This window comes from Gopherus evgoodei, chromosome 2 (genome assembly GCF_007399415.2).
Source record: "Gopherus evgoodei ecotype Sinaloan lineage chromosome 2, rGopEvg1_v1.p, whole genome shotgun sequence".
In the NCBI taxonomy this organism is placed as follows: Eukaryota; Metazoa; Chordata; order Testudines; family Testudinidae; genus Gopherus; species Gopherus evgoodei.
The window spans coordinates 62,066,830-62,087,488 of NC_044323.1; the positions used below are offsets into that span (position 1 = coordinate 62,066,830).

At 42.9% G+C, this 20,659-nt stretch overlaps 1 protein-coding gene and 1 long non-coding RNA gene across 3 annotated transcripts in view; one reads left to right on the forward strand and one right to left on the reverse strand.

Moving 5' to 3' along the window:
* Positions 1 to 20,659, forward strand: part of LOC115645751 — a 952,243-nt gene that overhangs the window by 550,522 nt on the left and 381,062 nt on the right. The gene's annotated exons all lie outside the window — the stretch shown is intronic.
* Positions 1 to 20,659, reverse strand: part of C2H7orf31 (chromosome 2 C7orf31 homolog) — a 37,550-nt gene that overhangs the window by 2,271 nt on the left and 14,620 nt on the right. The window contains exons 3-8 of the mRNA XM_030550795.1: positions 20,533 to 20,604; positions 12,688 to 12,717; positions 7,489 to 7,673; positions 4,162 to 4,250; positions 2,219 to 2,393; positions 1,871 to 1,962 (exon numbers count right to left, since the gene is read on the reverse strand). Of these exons, the coding sequence (XP_030406655.1) occupies positions 1,871 to 1,962; positions 2,219 to 2,393; positions 4,162 to 4,250; positions 7,489 to 7,673; positions 12,688 to 12,717; positions 20,533 to 20,604 (643 nt within the window). The remainder of the gene's footprint in view (positions 1 to 1,870; positions 1,963 to 2,218; positions 2,394 to 4,161; positions 4,251 to 7,488; positions 7,674 to 12,687; positions 12,718 to 20,532; positions 20,605 to 20,659) is intronic.

A 20,659-nucleotide genomic window follows, 5' to 3' on the forward strand; every position in this document is an offset into this window, starting at 1 on the left:
TAAGTTACACTTTCATGAGAAAGAGATTGCACTACAGTATTTATATGAGGTGAACTGAAAAATGCTATTTCTTCTGGTTATCTTTTTTAAAGTGCAAATATTGTAATAAAAATAATATAAAGTGATCACTGTAAACTTTATATTCTGGGTTGTAACTGAAATCAACATATTTGCAAACGTAGAAAAACATCCAAAATATTTATAATAAATTTAAATTGGTATTCTATTATTGTTTAACAGTGCAATTAAAACTGCAGTTAATTTTGTAATTGAGTTAATTTGTTCTGAGTTAATTGTTTGAATTAACTGCAATTATTTGACAACCCTAAGCATTTTCAAAAGCATCTAAGGATATGTCTTCACTCCCTAAATACTATCCCGTCTCAGCCCTGAGCATGTATGCTGGTGACTAACACGTCCTGCTTCCTGCACCGCTGCAGCGACACTGTTATTTTTGGCATGCTAGCTCAATCAAGACTAGTGTGTGTATGTTCACTTTACCTAGAAATTACACTTCCAGCTGCAGTGTAGACTTATGCTATATCAGTAAGTCCCATTTTAAAAAGTGACACAGACACTTAGACATTTAAATTCCATTGACTTTCACTTAGTGACTAAGTCAGTTTTAAAAACTGGATTTAGGAGCTCAAGCAACTTAAATGCTTTTGACAATGTTATCTGTTTCTACTCTTAAAATTGACTTTGTAAAAAATGGTACCTTTTCACTCAGCAGATCGGCTTCTTGTGTGTACTCAAAATCATCTGGATGTTTTTGTGACAAAAGGAGTTTGAATTACTTTTTTGACTCTTGCTAGCACTGCACAGCCAGCACAGCTGTGGGAAAGTGACTTGGAATCAGTTCTTTCTTGTGCCTTATTAACAGAATACTTTACATAGTTCCAATCAATTACACCTGTGCAAACTCCTTGAAGACAGTGGGACTGCACGGGTGTCACTGAGGGCATAAATTGGCCTGCAGAACATTTATTGTAGGTAATGATGTATGAGAAGAGAGCAATTCAGCTTGATTTCCATATCCAATGTTGAGTTTGCATGACTGGCAGTTATGAAAACACATTTTTACTTGTATCTTGAGCACATTTAATATTAAAATTATTGAGACAATAAACATGGAACCTCCCAAAGCCAGTTTACCCATTGCAGAATAGAACTGCACTTTAAAATAGAATCAGAGAACTGTGAAGGAATTGTACATTCTTGATGCACCTTAAAATAAAAAGGCAAATAACTCACATGACAGTAGCAGAATGGAAAACTATTTCAGAAACCTCATCTGATTCTGCGTGGTAGACAAACAATAACCTGTGATGCTACATGGACTTTTACCAAATGGAAGCCACGTCTACATGTTATCAAAAAAGACTGAGTCTGATGAAGGCAATAGGCTAGATCCTCAGCTGGTGGCTTCAATGGAGATTTGCTGATTTACACTAGCTGAGGATCTGACCCAATGTGTTTCAGCCTCTGCACTGTTGCACCACTCACTGGAGACCTCCCTTCTGATTTTAAGGGTGGCATTACTAATGTTTATAGAGGCAAAAAGTACTGTAAAGTGCTGTCATGTGCTGGCGACAGCTTTCAAAGAAAAGAGAGAAAATGCAACTAAGCAGAGTCCCAATCAAGAAAATTAGTAATTGAACAAATCTTTGATACATTATACAACTTCTGTCTACAAAATAGACCACCACTGATTTTAACTTATGAATAATTTATCTCCAGTTTAGAGTGAACCTGATCTTGTAAACACACATTACTAGGGCTACTACTGCAAGTCAGATATGGGGCTACTCCTGTTCATGAACGCTACGTCTGGTTGCAGGATGAGGTTCTTAGTGATTGCAGTACTTACAAGTTCCACGTCTTCCCCTAATTCTCCAGTTACTCTGCCAATTAGCTTCATGTCGTAATCATCCAGTATGAGGGGATTCATGGGACCGCTACCTTAATGGAAAAATATTTTATTTTCTAGTCTTCTCTGGTTAGACAAATGAGAAGAAATGCTTAGACACAGGTGTGGAAAAACTCAAATAACTGTTACCCCATGTGACATTTATCATATATGCAGCTGCTTTTTAAAAATACCCCAAATCTTGAAATAGGACTCAAAAATGGAAAAATAAATCCATTGGCTAACCCCTTTTGCTGACGTTACCTTTTCTTCTTTATCTCTATTCGTTCATATTAAAATAATGCATACCTGTGAAATCATGGTTATATGTTGTTATCCACTGGGCCCTTTCTACATTTCGCAGCATATTGGTTGTACGTGGAGAGAGATTAGGTTCCAGTGGGTTGCATGTAGTGTTAGGAGCCACAGTCTTTGGTGGCTTTGGATAGTATATCTGATTGCTTCCCTCAACAAATTTAGGAAACTGAAGGAACAAAATAAAATAGGTGAAGTGTAAAAATCTTGCTGCATCTAGGTGAGGTGACTTTAAGACATGGGGTATCTGTATGTATTTTAAAGTTCTGATATGAAAAAGATTAGAAAATATGGTCTTTTTAGGAAACATTAAGTGGTAGCATGGGTGAGTTGGACATACGTATATTTCTGTAGTAGGAGCCTATGCACCCCTTACTCTTGTGAGCAATCCTTACTGATTTAACTCAGCATCAGCCATTTTCCCCACTCCTCATCCAGCAATCTTTCTGTTAAGTTTATCTGATAAATTACTCATGGGGGGTAGTTTGTACATTCTGCGCCACTGGAATTCAGCCCTGCAATACAGTCTAATTAGAATATTTAACATCTGCATAATTCATCTGAAACAAGACACTTTTATTAAAATCTTCATGTGAGGCTCTTCCTTGCTCTCATATTTTCAAGGACACAGTAGACTGGACCCTATGTACCATTCATAATAATAGGGTGTTTCATAGGGATTGTCAAGTCAACAGGCTTGTATCTCTCAATATTCATAGGAAACTGCATCCCCAAAAGCAGTATCTATATCCTCATTTTGTTTACTACTGGCCTGCCCTATACTCTTCATCTTGTCCTAGGTATGTCTTTCATCTAACTGAAGCTGAGCAGAGACCTGGTCTTTCTATTCATCTGAAGACAAACAATAGCAGAAGCCTTAACATGAGTGCTGAAACAGGAGGGGTCAGGGGGCTATGACCCCATCATCTTTAAAAGTGGGAAGGCTAAGCCTCTCCCACTGTTTACTGTCTGTAAGTGCAAGCGACAAGGCGGAGAGGAGTAAATGGGGAGCAAGGTCTTGGGGGAAAGAGGCGGTGTGGGAGCAGGGCCTCTGGGGAAAGAGGCAGCACAAGGGTCTGGGCTAGAGTTGCCAACTTTGGTTGGATGAATTCCTGGAGGTTTCATCACATGACATAATCTTTAATTAAAGATTAATCGTTAAGTCCTGGAGACTCCAGGACTATCCTGGAGGATTGGCAACCCTTGTGTGGGCTCAGGGAGAAGGGGCGATGTGGGGTTGTGGCTTTGAGGAGAAAGGTTGGTGTGGGGTCGCGGGGCAGGGCCATGATGCCTCTGCCATTCCTGAACCTTAACATTTAGGGGCAAATCCATCCACTCATTCTGTGTTCATGCAGGAACCTCCGCAATGGAACCAGTGTGCTTCAGCTGTATGAGGCAGAGCTGGATTCAGAGATCTGTGTAGAGGAGGTGCACTTCTTGTACAGCATGGAGACCAGCACTGTGGGGAGGGGCTCCCTGTATGGCAACATAAGGACAGGACTAGGGCAAGGCCAAAGAGTATCAGCTGCTACACAGAACCTCCAGTCATGAGGGGCTGCAGAGAAGTGGCTCAATGGCCACTTTGTTAATATAGGATGAGAAATTCCTTCTCTTACATGTCTCTGGGGTACTATATTGGGCACTGGGAAATGGATTTTTACCCCTTACATCAAAAAGAGCCATTAGCCTGACAGCCCCTCTTAGCTTCTGATCTTATTTACATGTTTTTTGTGGTGATTGAAAGATCTCTTCTAAAATGACCGCTGTTTGTTTTGACTATACTGTGCTCTATTCAGGGCTTGAATGGGTTTGTAACAGCAATTACTTTGAAACGCAGTCAGGCATCTTTATTTCTTCTAAATCACTTCTACAAGGGTTCGGTTTTGTTTAATTAAAAAAAAATGTGAATTTTCCTAATCACAGCAACAACTACCTACATGATAGTATGCATGTTGTCCTGGCCAATGCAAGGCCTCCTTCTTGGAATCAGATGGAAAGTTGATCACTTCATGTCTATATAGATTACCTAAATGGTTCACGGAAAAAAAAAAAGGCAATAGTATAATATCTATCAGGCAGAGCCAGGGACAGAAGAAGAGAGAAAAGTTCATTGCTGGCTGAGGTTTGTACACAAATCATCTTCTCTGGGTTGGGTTTTACTGCAAGGGCTCTTGTTTAATAAAATTGACACCAATTTGGCAAGACTCTCACTGCATTCTCCCTGTATAGTTTTACAAGTACAAAACGCTACAGGATAAGTAAGAACTGGTGAATTATAAGGTTGGCCCTCTGCCCATAAAACCACTTCCAGAGGTGGAACTGAATGTCACTGATGAATGAAATAGCCTAACTGACTGAGCACAGGCCTGGAGCAACTGAGCCCTGGTCTACACTACAAACGTATGTTGCTATCATGACATCACTTGGGGGTGTGATGCAGTTATACTGACTGAACTCCAGGTGTGGACAGCACTATGTTGATGGGAGAGCTTTTCCCGTTAAAATAACTACTGTCTCTCGGGTGACTGCCTACAGTGACGGGAGAAGCTCTCTCGTTGGCACAGGTAGCATCTTCCCTAAGCACTACAGTGGCACAGTTGCAGCGCTGCAAGCGTAGACAAGCCCTGAGTTCTGATCCTGGCTCTGCTGTGTGGCCTCCCTGCCTCAATTTCCATCTGTGCAAAAATGGGAATAATGTCTACCTATCCACCTCACAGCAACATTGTCAGGCTTAACTAATTAATGGCTGCATAGCGCTTTGTAGATGTAAAGTGCTATATAAAGGCACAAAGGGTGGGATTTACAAAGGTACACAGGCACCTAACTCCCCCAGAAATCAAGTCAAGTCAATGGGAGTTTGGTGCCTAATACCTTTGTGAATATCACTGTAGCAAGCTGCTGACTCACTGGCGCGGCACCTCCTGCTGGTCATCTGGGAATTAGCTCTCTCCAGCCTCAGAGTGCCTCCTGCTGGCTGGTTTCTCCCTACCGGTACCTGCTTCCTCATCACTCTCCATCACTTATACTTCAGGCCCCCTTATCTGGGTCTCTCCTCCCAGGGGAACCCCCTCCCCCTATGCCCACTTTGCCTCAGTAGCTACTGCCAGTCATCATCTAACCCCCTTTCTCGAGGGGGAACTGCAGTCTGCAATGGCCACTCATCTTTGGCAAGGGGGTTGGACCTGCTGCCTTTCTAGTCCCCAGCTGTCTCCCTGCAGCCTCAGTACCTCCTTAGGCCTTCCTGCCAGGCCTCAGCCTGGGAGGCAGTCAGGTCTGAGCTCCCCAGCTCAGCCTGCCCCTTCACCAGCACTGCTCTGCCGAAGGTACCCTGGCTCTCCCAGGCAGCTAGGTCCTTCTCACTCCAGAGCTGGAGTGGGACTCTCACAGCTTCTTACTCACAGCCCTCTCATCAGGGCCAGCTGCGGCCAGCTACCTAACCAGCCTCCCTCAGCTGTTCTCACTCCTTTTATCCCAGGAGTGGGGTAAACCGCCCCGCCACCATCTCCCAAAGTATTCTTTATATCATTTAAGTGAGAAAAGCCAGTCTAGGTTACCTGGCCCTGAATCTAGATTTCCATCTCCTCAAATAAAAGCAAACTGAAGTAAATAAGCTTTTGTCCCGGCTTGCCCACATAAGTTAGATCATACAGAGGGAACAACAAATAAAGTCAAAGAATTTTTGAAGAGCCGTCATTTGCTGCTTCTAAAGTAATTCTTAACCCGATAAGCTTTGCTGGGAATAGATCATGGCCTCCAATGATCCCCTGTTGAGCAAAAATAGGTTTTGCAATCCCACCTCCACACATCTGCTTAGCATTGTTTAGTGTGAATGGAGAACAGTAAAAAGCAGAAGAGAGATTAAAAAAAAAAAGTACTTCCAATGTTATATGCTTTGTGAAAAAGTTTTGTTTATGGCTGACCAAAGTAGCCCCATATCATACAACCCTCTTAAACATCACTGTTCAGCACAGTGACAGTGACTAGGGAAGGTGGCTGATTGATGCAAATTGACCTGCTGCTTAATGTCAGAAGCTCCTACTGAACTGAAAAGCTTCTTATCCCTCCAGCATATGCTGCTTCTCTTTTAAACTGTGCCTGGCTCACACAGATGCAGAGCAGAGATGCTGGCTGCTGCACCAAGAGTCCTGTTATTCTGGAAAAGAAATGTCCGTCCAACCCCCACACCTAAATGCCATGGGGAGCTAACGACAACATGTGTGCTGGTTAACCCAGACAGGAGAGCTGCAAAAAACATACACACTTCAACAAAGAGATTGTGATCTGGAGAAATGGGGGCAAAGCCAGAGCTCTACATTTTACCAGAGCACTGGGCCAGATTCTGAGCCCATTACTCATCCTGAATCCCACTGGGACCACTTGTGGAGTAAGAGGCTACTCAATGTGAGTAATGAGTGACAGTAATTTACTGCTTCTCTAAGCAGCATTAGTTTGCTGTTAGAAATGATTTTACCTTGGTGGGGTAAAATATAAACAGTTCAGTGACTGTTTAAACATACAGGAGTCAGCCGCAAACAGTGAGTGTGTGGGTTTCATCTCAGCCCTGGTCTACGCTACAAACTGATGTCGGTATAACTATGTCATTCACCCACACTCCTAAGCGACGTAGTTGTACCAACCGAACCTCTGGTGCAGACAGCAATGTGTCGATGGGAGGGCTTCTCCTGTCAACATAGTAGCTACTACCTCTCAGGGAAGTGGAGTACCTACGGCAATGGGAGAAGCTCTTCTGTCAGCTTAGGTAGCGTCTTCACTAAGTGCTACAAGGGCTCAGCTGCGCTGCTACAGCGCTGTAAGTGTAGACAAGTCCTCAGACTGCAAGGGATGTGGAAAAGTTTGCCGCATGTTTTTGTACCCCATGACCTCTCAAGGCACATTCTGCCGTTTGTACACATCTGGATCTCATCCCTGCTGTAACTATCATGGTCAATGGAGCTACTTCAGGGTGGAATTTATTTGGGCCAGGATTTGCAAACTTTTGAACTCTGCCATGGCTTTTTCTAGATCCTTTCACTGACTGTTACTACCAGTAATTATTCCCATGACTGGAGGACATCATACACTAAATTTTATGCTTCACCTTTGTAGGAAATCAAAATGATGCCAGCATGCTTGGAACCAACATGCAATGCTCCAGCTTAAGCCAAACTGCTTAGCTCTGTCACTATTATTTTCACACATTGGCTTCATTTCAACAAAATCACAAACATTTGAGAACACCAAACAAATGCCAAATGCTGCTTTACCTTTGGTCTTTCTCAAAACAATCACATCATAAGCCTTTGTAGGGACGTTGGGATGAAAAGGTCGATGGCTGCTTGCTTGGATGCCAGTGTCTTGATCCTCTGGTGATTTAAAGTTTGGGAACATGGCATATCTGGAGATGTGTGTCTGGTAGGGGTGTGAAACTGGAAATGGCAGGGATAATTGTCTTGGATTGATTTTAGATGGAAAGAAGAACAGAAACAAACAAAGTTACCTTACTTTAAATAAATAGAGATTTGTCTTAAAATTAAAATATATTGTGTATCCAATTGGGCCAAATTCCTCCCTGGAATAATTCTGCTGCAAGTCACTGGAGTTACACTTGGGAGGAATTTGATCATCTGTGTTTAAAACAGACATTGGGTCATTGCTTGTCAGACACTTGTAAGGAGATGCAATAATTGCTCAGCTGAGAGGAGGCATGAGAGGCAAAAGGAGGGGGTCCTTTAGTTTCTTTAACCTCTCCTGCCCTTACCTCATCAAGAATTCCCACTGCTCACCCCCAGACCTCTGAGGCACTTTCCCTGTTCCCTCTCCTTCTTCCTATGTAAAAAAGATACATTTCCTTTGTAATTGCAACCCTTGGGGCCCGCATTTGGGCCACGGAGGTGTCTCTACAGGCAAAGGGGCATCAAATAAGACTGTATAGTTAGCAGGTCTCTAGGCCAGCTCTGCAATTCTGGGGGCATGAAGACCAAGACTAGTATCTCATATCTACTTGCTAATTAGAGATGGATCCAAATCAAGACTTTGGGAGAGGGTGGTGGTGTTTGAAATCAGAGCCCAGATCCAGATCAGAATTTTGTAAGAGGCCCCTACCAACATAACCTTCATGCTACCTACAACTCTACCTGGGCCTACGCTGCCTTCCTTGGGGCGGTCATCCACAGCTTCAGCCTGCAGAGTAACACTACCCTTTCATGTTCATGAGCACATAAACTTTACAACCATCCTCTCTGTTAGAAAGCTGCTCCTGTTTCTATAATAGTACATGACAGGAGGTTCTGCAGAGACAGGTACTCACAATAGGGCAAGTAAAAGACTGAAGAACTCATGTGAGAAACTTTCAGGGATAGTATTTTCCTACAGACTCAAGAACTGGCACAGGAGAAGGTGGAGCAGGTGGTGGACAGCGTGACAAGACAAAACCAGACACAAGGAGCAGTGACAGAAAAAAGTATGGAGGGAAGGAAAACAGAGAGGAGAAAAACAATCGCAACAGAGATAGCACCCTCCTGCCTCACACATAAGAAGTGCAAGCTTCAGAAAAGCAAATGCAAGCCATAAGAAGTGTGTAAGAAGAGTGAAGGCACGTGAGGGGAGATGCCATCTAACGTAGGAACACTGAAATCAACTGAGGTACTGTCAGACAGCCAAAAGAAGGATGGAAAAGTGGAGAGCAGAAGGGAAGACAAGGCCTGTTTAGTGGCCTAGTATAGTAGTAATGCTCTGCTCTGGCATGTGTGAGATCAAGGGGACTGTAGTCATGCTGACTGCATCTTGTTGGGAGAATGCTACCGCTTTCGCCCCTTTCAGTACCATTGTCTAGGCACATGTAGGCCCCAATCCAACAAAGCCCTTAACAGAGGCACTTAAGAGTTAAGCATGAGTAGTCCCATTGAAGTCACTTTGCTGGATCAGGGCATTGGTCAATATAGAGGCAACATCAAAGTGCTTAATTGCTTTGTTGGCTTCACATCTTAACGCTACAATCAACTACGGTAACTGGCAACAATTTTATTGATGTAAAATAAAAATCAAATACAAACTGAACATGTCTTCTAATATTAATTTTACCTCAGTACTGCAGAAAAGATCATACACATTAGTAAGCAGAAGAAAGCTAGTAAATAACATTTGGTCTAAAGACTTGGAGCAACTTACATTAAAATAAAAAGGCAGGAGGAATGAGGAGGTGCTTCTTCCTTACAGGCTATAATGATCTTTGGCAATAAATGATCTTATGACTTCTAAACCCAAAGATCAAATCTTTTAAGTGCATGGACTTTGTACTTGAGTCACATTTACTAATGTTTACTTTTAGGTGGAAAAGAGGGGCAAATTCTAGCCTCAGCTCCTAGCACAGGTCCCACTGAAGCTAATGGGTACTAGGCCTGTGCATCTAAACTCAAAATTTGGCCCAAAGAAAATGTTTTTTCTGGCTGGGGGTGCTAAGAGAGAGTGGCACTCTGGACACCGAGAACTGGGATTTTACTGAGTCTTTCTCATATTGCTGGGGCTGCTATTTGCAGCTTTCAGTTATTGAATGGTGAGGAAATCAAAGAACTAAATAAAAAATCCTAAAACATTGTGACAAATGCAATAACAGGGATCCAGGGGTCTGTCCTGAGGGAAACAAACACTGGGATTCTATTTTAATACGAGGGAATAGCATGATCTGGGTTCTCTAGAAAACTCTAACACGAAAGTTTACAGCATTTTATTGTGAGCAGACACTTTTTCCAAACTGCTTTAAAAAACACAGCCCACGCACTATATATAGGCCAACCTCACCCTGTTTCTGGGGCTGTACTCCACTAACCAAAATATTGGAAATAAGCTAACAAAGAATAGCTTGGCCAGGGGTTCTCACAACAGATTTTTGGTGGCCTCAGAGTTCAGCCATCAAATCTTGCTGATGGTTGCTCTGACAATTGTTCCTAAAATACTTAATTAACTTTAGGAAAAACAAATAAATATGCACCTGCCCTTATCCAAATCATAATTTATTTATGTAGGGGTTTCTTTTATTTGCAGATTTAATAATAAAAATAATGTACAGTTATCTCTATTCTTTAATTGACCTAAACAGAATACAGGTACAAATAAGGTGCTTTGTATGCGCTTGTCTTTTTTGTTGCTGTTTCTTTTGCTTTTTTGGTTGCCTTTTTTTAGACTTGCTAGCTAGTAACTCTGCTGCTGTGAAAAGTGATACACCTCTACCCCGATATAACGCAACCTGATATAAAACGAATTTGGATATACTGTGGTAAAGCAGCACTCCGGGGGTAGGGCTGCACACTCTGGTGGATCAAAGCAAGTTTGATATAACACGGTTTCACCTATAACGTGGTAAGATTTTTTGGCTCCCAAGGACAGCGTTATATCGAGGTAGAGGTGTAGCTGTACATTAATATCACTTTCCACAGCCTCTCAGCCTACTAAGTCTGTAGTAAAAAGTGATATTAACAACCATACAACTATCACTTGTCACAGCAGATTTACTCAGCCCCAGCAAGCCTGGGGATAAATTAAGCCTTGGGTGGGGAGGTGGGTAGGAAGGCAGCATAGGCCAGGGGCAATAGCAGGAAGGGGTAAGCCCAGGGCCGGAGCCTCGAACCTGGTGCCTGGGGGATGGAGCCCAAAGTCCTGTGGCCATAGTTTGGGGCCCGAGGCCCAAGCCTGAAGCCCTGTGGCCAGGGGATGGAGCTCACTACCACACAGCTGGAGGCCAAAGGCCGTTTCTGGAGCCTGCTGCTCGCCACCCCAGGGGTGAAGTCCGACCTCATTGCCTCCAGGAAGGTGGGGAACTCATTGGCTGCCTGATCCTCCAGTTTGTGTCTCCAAGGGGGGGCGTTGGGCCCAATCCCTGCTGAGGACTGTCGGGGAGGGGCTGCTGCTTACCTCCCCACACCCCACCCAATCACTGCCCAGGAGGCTGTGGCCACAAGAAAAGTCCCTGGTGGCTGCATGTGGCCACAGCGGCTGCATCTGACAAATGAGGGTTTAACTTTCTGACCACGTTTGGCTTTACCTAGTCTGCTATGCCCATACCCTAGGTACTTTCTTCACTAAACAGGAGCTTCCCCTCCTCCCTGCCCATATATCTAAGTAGGGTAATGAGGCGTGACCATAAAAGCCCTTCCGTGCCCACTGGCAAAAGGTTCAATGTCATGTAACAGCAACTTCTATCAACCCTGAAAAACACACTGCTTTCATGATATTTATCTGTAAGGAATGTCATGTCAGATATTATATGAAAGCTGGTGACACAGTGGTCATTCATATCATTGTGAAATGTGTCCCTTGACACTACCTCAGGCATTATGGATACTTACTGATATTACGCTTAACATCTGTATCCAAACAAATGGAGAAACAGGTTTTCTTCCAGAGAAGAGGGAGGCGAGTTACCTCCCTGTCTCTAATGTAAATCGAGCATGGTGATGCCAGAGTCAAGGGACTGTTCATTTGCATGGGAGGCATGCAGGAGGAGCAAATTAATGCAAAGATGTGAAATCAGGATGGGAAGACACTGAAGTCTGAACCCCAGGGCTTCAACCTGACTTTGCTGACAAAAACAATGAACTTTGAGGAATTTAAGGAGAAGCCAAACGACATTTTGGATCCATCCCTGTGGAAATAAAGAGGTCAGCGCTCTTTGCATCTCTGAATGATGGATCCCAGCCATGTGGGTTGGTGAGAAATGGCTGTAGGTGAGAAACTGCTTTCGACGATGGCTGGAGCCTGCTACAGTTACATGTAGTCTCTTAGAAGTGAGTTATACTTTTGTTTTATTTGTTACCATTTCTGTTTCTGTTATCTTTGCTTAGTGTCACGTAAGTCTCTGTTCTTTATTAATAAACTTTCTCTTGTTTTATTATCAAGTCATCTTTATATTAGATTAAGGTGTGAATACTTAGTTGAGTCAACAGGCTGTGTATTTTGCCTCTTTGGAGACAGCAGACTTGACAGGCTCTTCCAAGAGGCTTTGGGGCTAGGGTGTATCAAGTGTTAGCTGCAAGGCAAAGAGGGTTGGGAACTGCCCTAGGGAGTTTGTTTGGCTGGCTAACAAGCTGCGGTGACAGGGAGTTGTTACTCAGTTTAAAACCAACAAATCTCTTTTGCTAAAACAGAGGAGTAACAAGGTCATTCATAACCCAGAGAAAGTACCATATGTGGCACAAGCAAGAGTGAGTCAGCAAAATGCATTTAGACCTTAGCCATCAGCCAGCAAGATCAACACCTGCTAAGAGGGCGGGGTGCTTTGGATAAGAACTAATAAATTTACCATTGTATGTGTTCATTCTGTAGTGAGAGCTCTCTTTTTGACTAGTGCTAACTTCCCCCTTATCTATTGCCAGAGTACTTAAACTATATCAGTGTGGATATCAAATAGAGGAACTGCCTTTCTTTTAAGGCACAAAGAAAAAGGTACAATATAAGTGAAATAAACTTACTCGACTGAATTATCTGGAGGTTTAGGAAGCCTGTATTAGAGAAAAGAAAATATTAGGTGATTAATTTGGAGTGATCCACATACATTGTGATTTCCTCTCCCCTTTTTATCTAAATCAGTACAATCAATAAACATCAGAGACAAATTAATATGTAATAAACACAGATAATACTCTCACTGATATCAGTCTCTGGGTGTGAAAGTCCTTTACATGTTTAGGTGCCAAAATATGAAAGCTCAATGGGCGGTAAGGTGTGTCATTTTAGAAGAAACAGGAAAAAAAATAACCAACCTCTGACACTTCCTTGTAACGAGCCCTGCCTTAGTAAACATCAGTCGCTAGTTCTTTTAATAAAATGAACCCTTTTTATCAGTAATGCAAAACAGAAGAATCTGAAAACATATCCACTCTAGTCACAGTATTCGTGGAGAAATTATATATCCATTTTTCAATGATACATTTTTGATTCTTCATGGTAGAGACTTTTTTTTTAAGCAGTAAGGTGGAGGAAAACACTAATTCTAGATAGCAAAACTTTATCACTGAATCTCTTGGCTCTACCACCAAGGTAGAAGGAGTCCTAGACTTATTCTGCAAGAATCAGAAAGTCTTTCAACACTGGAGAATGCAATAAATATACTGTATATATGATACAATCTAGCATTGGGGACCTCTGGTCAGTGTCTACACTACTGTCTTTCTCCCGCCGATGTAAGTGCCATTCTGCACTGACATCATAACTCCACCTTCGAGAGAGATAGGGCTTATGTCCGTGTAATTAGGGCAATGTAGAGTCTCTATAGAGCTCCGTAAAATTGACAAGAAAGCTGGCTCCCAGCTTCCAGCCCAGCTGCTATGGGGTCTCCCTCCAAACTTGGCTGCTACCCAGGCTCCTGCCTTGGACAGCCACCTGGGTTCCCCAATGTCAGCCCTGCTGCCCCCGGCCCGTGGTCCTGGCTCTCCACTCCCCCCCGGGAGCACAGCAGCTGACCAGACTCCAGGTGCGGATCTCCCTGCTGGAGGTGAGAAGCCCCAGGTGTGGACATCACCAAGCACAGTAGTTACAGCGGTGGCTGTAAGTCTATCTAACATAAGTGGACTTAAGATTGTAGTGTAGACATGCCCTTAGAAGTGCTACTAACACTGGCTCTTGTAATTAGACAGCATGCCTGCTGTCCCAGAGCTATGTCATAACTTCACATCAGTCACTATGGGGGTACCCATAGCCAGGTTCTACTCCTGGCTCTGTCTCTGGCCTGCTGGGTGACCTTGGGCAAGTCACAACACTGCTCCATGCCTCAGTTTCCTCATCTGTAAAATAGGGATAAGATACTGACCTTTGTAGAGTGCTTTGAGATCTACTGATAAAAAAGTACTGTGTAAGAGCACTATATAAGGTATTAGTATGAATTATTGTTTATTTAAATGAAGAGTTGTTTGTCAGGCAGTACAAGATCTAAAGTATATGGATTCGACTTTTGCACAGGGCTACTGATCTCTGTAGAGGAAAAGGCAGAGTGAGAGCACTGGAATATTATGGACATTCCTTGTGGTGCATGCATACACATGGGCATGTGTATCTAGAGGGGTTTCAGGAGGGATTCCTGCTGTCTGGGCAAATGAAACTCTTTTTAGGGTTTTCTCCCTGTCCCAGAAGGACAGCCAATCATTAAAACCCTGAGTTTCCATATTTCTCTTTTTCAGATAATCTCGGCTTCCTGTTAAACCTATGAATTGGAGAAGCCTGTACAATTCATCTCCTTGTTAATTCTGTTTCATATCTTAAATGCAAAGTATGATCAGTTTTGGATCTGTTTTTAAGGCCATTACACTTTTGATCACTAAACAGAAAATGTGGGGAGAGGGTCGCGTCACATAATAACACAGTAACACATTTAGGGGTTGGTAACACACAGTGAAGTTACACAGTAACACTCAGTATAATCACTGTGTGATGTGATATCTCACAAAATTTCATCACAAGCTAACTCATGACTCCACTAAAATGAACAAAGATAATTGCTTTCCTTTTTATGTGTGATAGTTACAGAGATCATAGGACTTCAACAAATGTCAAATTCTGACAATCATTTACATACTGTTATTTTTGTAACCACTTGGATTTTCAGGACATGCTTGGTAATTACAGCTCAGAGCCTGACACTGTGCCTGCCTTGGGAATCTAAACAGTTATAGAAATAACTGCATTTACACAAATGCAATTTTTTAAAGTTTATTCATTCTATTAATACTTATATTTAGTTTTCCACCTCTTCAGTTAGCTAAATTAATTTTCTGGCCACAGGCAGATGGACTTGTGTAAATACCAGCATAGGGCTTGATTCTCCTTTCAAGTGCATTGGTTTTACATGAGTGTAACTCCACTGACTTCAATGAAGCTATTTCTGATTTACACCATGTAAGCAAGAGGAGATTCAGTACCATATGTGCTTTGGGGAGGGAGGATTATTTATCTGTAGATGTCAAGTATCAGAGGGTAGCCGTGTTAGTCTGGATCTGTAAAAGCAGCAAAGAATCCTGTGGCACCTTATAGACTAAATTGCATCTGAGGAAGTGGGTATTCACCCACGAAAGCTCATGCTCCAAAACCTCTGTTAGTCTATAAGGTGCCACAGGATTCTTTGCTGCTTTTATCTGTAGATGTTCCTGTAGCACTCAACACTGGAATATCTACACTCTAGGTGTCAGGGGTCGGCAACCTTTCAGAAGTGGTGTGCCAAGTCTTCATTTATTCACTCTAATTTAAGGTTTCGCATGCCAGTAATACTTTTTAATGTTTTTAGAAGGTCTCTTTCTATATGTCTATAATATATAACTAAACTATTGTTGTATGTAAAGTAAATAAGGTTTTAAAAATGTTTAAGAAGCTTTATTTAAAATTAAATTAAAATGCAGAGGCCTGGTGGCCAGGACCCGGGCAGTGTGAGTGCCACTGAAAATCAGCTCACGTGCCACCTTTGGCATGTGTGCCATAGGTTGCCTACCCCTGCTCTAGGTAGTAAGAAAGTAGCAGTAAACTTGGACTTTCAATAGCAGAATGTATTTTATAGAAGCTTTTAGGGCCTGAGTACATAAACAGCCAAAAAAGCCTGAACCTCACATTTTCAGAAGCGTCCATAATTTGGGGTGCCTTCATTTTAAAAAAACAACAAGGAGTCCGGTGGCACCTTAAAGACTAACAGATTTATTTGGGCATAAGCTTTTATGGGTAAAAAACCCACTTCTTCAGATGCAAATCTCAAATTCAGGAACCAAACACTATGGGCCTATGTCTTTACAAGACAGGGGCAGAGGATAGTAATTGGGCCAAATTTGGCTGTGACAGTTACATCAATATCTTCACTGGAGTTGCTTTGGGTTTATGCTAGAGTTCACAAGCATTATAACAGATTTACACAGGTGCAACCAGGAACCGAATTTGGCCTTATGTATATGTCACATGCTATAGTCCTTCAAACTAACCAGCTCTCTCAGAATATTAAATGCAATCTGTAAAGAAAAGTACATTGTGCCTATTTACTCACACTTATAATAGAGGAATGATAATTATGGGACTGTCAACTTTTACTTATATTTGTGTGTTTGTGGAGTTTATAGTCAGCCTAAAATTTACCCTGGTCTAAAATTTTTGTTTAAATAATTTCCCCTTTTTTATATTATAAAAGTGCAGAACATAAGTTTTGCCATCAGATCTTATTAGATTGTATATGCCTTAGGATACCATATGTTTGTGTAATCCACTGCTCGGTGCATGTTACAGGTTCCCCTCCCTCTATGAGCAGGCCACAACAGCTATGGGTTTGTTACAGCCCCCAGCTACCGGGCCTGGGTCAAGATGTAAAGACTCCGCTTTTTAGCTCTAGAAGTCCTCAATTCAATCCCTGGTTGGTCAAGATGAATGCTGTCATATGTGTACAGCAAAGAGATACGGGAGGCAATCAGCTAGTAGTAGCCACACCAATTTTTGTACATCAGGGCACAGACATGGTTTCTTTTCAGAGACAATTAGTCTATTCAAAGTATTAGCTTTGCGTACTTTTGCAGTTTTTGGAAACAATAATTCCTTCAGCTCACTTCACTGAATGGTGCACAGTGGGGTCGCGGCTTAACAGTTCAGAAATACTACTGGGGGACACAGCTCAAAGGCAGCTTCTTGGGATGTCTCCCCCCAAAGCCTCCATGCACTTTGAGCACCTCTGTAGAAAATGGGCTGCCTGGAGGCAGTCAGCTGAGTGTGGTAGGAAAGGGTCAGGTTGTGGTGATGGGGGATGGACCTGAGGAATGGCTGCTCTAAGTGGTACATTCCACCACTCCTGCACACTAAGTCAGTGTGAAAAATCTAAATAGATTAGAAATGGCATTTACTCATCCTACGCATCCAGTGACCCTTTGGGATGGATCACAGGTAATAACTGGCAGCCAATGGTGTGACAATTGCAAGCTTGTGAGGCTGACACTGGTGTGGGGGCAGGACCAGAGAGGAGTGTGGTTGGACATACCATTATCTAGTGGGTCCCAGATCACTGGCATGAGGAGAAGGATTTTCTACAAGGCCTAGATGGATTTTTGTGGCCCCACCCCTTGCACAGCATCCCTGGTGGCCTCTTAGACTGGGAGGGTAAATTTGGGTCTCTGGTGGCACATCAAAGCTCCCACGAGGGGCTGATTAACTTGTTCTCTGTATGTTTTTAACTGAGAGGGAAGATAGGGCCCAGTGTTCATTCATTTTGAAAGGCAGTTCCTGTATATGCAAAGCCATTCATTGTCATGCAAAACTACATAAGGATTTGTGGTTATGACAAATGCCCAGTAATCCCATTATGGTCTATGACATTTAGTTACTGCAAATGCACAGTGACTCATTTTCCATGAGAGACTGTCATAGCTCAAAAGAGCCATCACAAGCTATAATGTCAATACACCGAGTATTAAGAGCTCCCTAGTAAGTCTCCAGAGCAGCACTCAGCCAGTGGTTTTCAACACAGATTTCGCAAGGTTATTACCATCTTACAGTTTGATACCCCAGGGAAAGTACTGAAAGTTACATAAATGTCTTCGCTCTGAAAGACCTGTGAGTATGAATGTGACACATTTTCTAGGCATTTTAAAAAAGATCTGTTCTTTCTTTACAACATAAAAAAAATTCTTTCAAGGATGAAATATGAGTAAATATGATCTTATGGAAACGATGAACAGAGATTGAAATATTAAAAAGAGCATAGAAACATTGGAAGCCTTCTCTTTCAGGTTACATTTTAATTTTAAAAATAATTAAGAAAATGTATCAATGCACTCTCAACTAAAACATCCCTGGGCCACGGCAGCGTTCTATTCAGCATACACTGAGCCAGATATTGAGCTGTCCCTGTGGCAACATGCCTCCTCCCCTCATGTAACCTGCCCAAAGCAGTCCCTGGAAAGGGGTCATGTGCCAACAAGCATGCAGAGTGGGGCTAGTACACTAAGGGAAGCAACCTCACTGCCTGCACTTGGGGTGGGCCAGAATAGGAACAACTGAATTTGAGCTTATGAGGATACAGTGGAAGAGGTGGAAGAAGCTGTTGCCTGAGTAGCTGTTCTGTGCCTTGGGTTGGGGGTGGATTTCACTCCACAACCTTCCCATACATCACCTGTTGTCCTAGCCTTTGTGCAGGCAGAGTGAATTCTCTGCAATAAGAATTATAATTTACAAGGCATTCATCTGGCCATCAAAATATAAGGGGCCAAATCCTTGCCTGGTGTCATTCTTGTGAAATCAGTGAAGTTACATCAGAAATGGATTAGGCCTATGAAGTATAAAATAAAACCAAGTCAGTGGGCTGAACATTCCAGGTGAATGAGAAGCAATCTGAAAGCCACTCAAAGAAAAAGACTGAGTTAAAGATGAAACTCTTATTTATCTTTAATTCACTGGGCCTGATCCTGCATTTCTTGCATACCTGCTGAGGTATAGTGCAAAGGTTGGCAGAGCTGAGCTCAGTGTGCACAGATACTTGTATCGCACCAGTATCCAAATGCTCCAGCAATTATAAAACCCCACACTAAGGACAAATCCTTGTCATTTGAGCAAAGCTCAAGCAAACATACTTTGTGTGTGTGTGTGTGCGTGGGGTGTTAATATGCAGAACTTGTAAGGTAAGATTTCTCCCCATGACCTGCAGTCACAGTTCGCAAGAGCTGCATAGCCAATGCCTCTAGGCTGCATTATCGGTCAAGGCCCAGTAAAGCTGGGCTCTGGCCAACACACTCTTTCAGTTTACCAAACCCACCCTCCCTTTGCCTACTTTCAAGTCCCTGTTGCGTGGTGCCATGGAGGCAGCCAGCATACAGCGCTACATGCTGGGGCTGGGGCACAGGGCTGCAGATTCATGCTGTGCAGTGCAGCTTCTTTGTGTCTTCACCCTCATACAGCAGAGCTGTGGTAGTTCTGCTGCCTTTCCGGCCCTCGTGGGCTCACACAAAATGCCCAAGGGGGTAGCATGCTTTGGAATCTGGCAGGCACTATAGATGGGAAGAGAGGGTTGCTTGCCACCTGGCTGGCTTTTAATAAGCCTAGCTGGTTTTTGTACTGCATTGCCAGTGAAAAGATTCAGTGTGCTCCCCCCCGCTCCTTGGGACCAGCATTCCCTGTTCGCTACAGGCAAGTGGCCATGCAGTGGTTTTGTAACTACTGCACATCACTTGGCTGGGAGAACAGCTGGCACCATCCTCTGTGTGCTGGCCCCTCAACTTGCTGAGCTGTAGCAGCTCCTCCTGGCACTGGGGACCAGGAAGCAAGATGGACTGAGGCTTGTCATCACGAAGGGATAAGGAATGGGGTATGGGAGACAGAGGCTCCTGACAGGGGACAGTAGTGTGGCTCCCTTAAGGACTGAAGCTCCTGTGAGTGGGAGGGTGTAGAAGCTCATGCGGACAGAGGAATGGGCACCTGTGTGTCTAGGTGACCAAAAAGAGGGCTTGACCACTGGTGTGGGGTAATAATTAGCTACTGTTGGCATTAGGACCCTTGTTTGTTGTTGGTGGCATGGCCAGGGGCTAGTTTTTCTGAATCTCGGAGATGGCAACCCTGCTGAGGAAGGGGTGAGGGTGAATCACACACTGTTCCCATGGTTACCTGGCCTGTGGGGGGAAGTTAATACAGCCTTAGCCCTAACTACATAACTAAGCATATAGGATATGCAACACTGCTAAGTTAATGTTGTTGTGAGGACCTTAACTTGTTCATTTCCTGACTTTTGACTGTTTAAACTCATAACTACTGTTACATTAACCTAAACATTTTGTTTTGAGCTGCAAGTTTCAGTGTTTTGTTGGTGCCATCAAGTGGCAAAACGGTGTACTGCAGATCTAGCTGGCAGCATTCAATCTCAAGGAAACCAGCTACTCTTTTAAATAGTAGCAGTGAAAAAAAGGAAACATTATCTCAGTCAGACCTCCTCTTTAAGTACACCTAAAGATACCAGAGAAAACTTTAATATGATGCACACAGGATGTCATGGTTAGCTCAGTGCTATTCTTTGCTAACTGGGACTTCGCCTGGTAGGAGAGAGTATTTCTGAGTGACACCGGTTGACAAATCAATAAAACCAATTAAAATCTCATTGCTTAAGAGATACTAAACTGAGTGGGGGCACTAATACCTCATTCTGAACTTCCTTCCAAACTGTGTTTTTTGTAGTCACTGACCAACCACATTTAATGAAAAGGTAATATTTCATCATAAACATTAATCCACGAGGTCATTAAGGAGGAATTAATATTTAGCTTGTCATTACATTTGCCACACTAAATAAATTATCTGGTCTATGCTGTAATGAAACTTACAGATCATCATTCATACGGACATCACTTTTTTTCATTTGGGTTACATCATAATACTGTTCAATGGGAAGACCTCTGCATAAAGAAACACAAAACAACATTTTACTTATTGGTTTTAAAAATCCCAGGA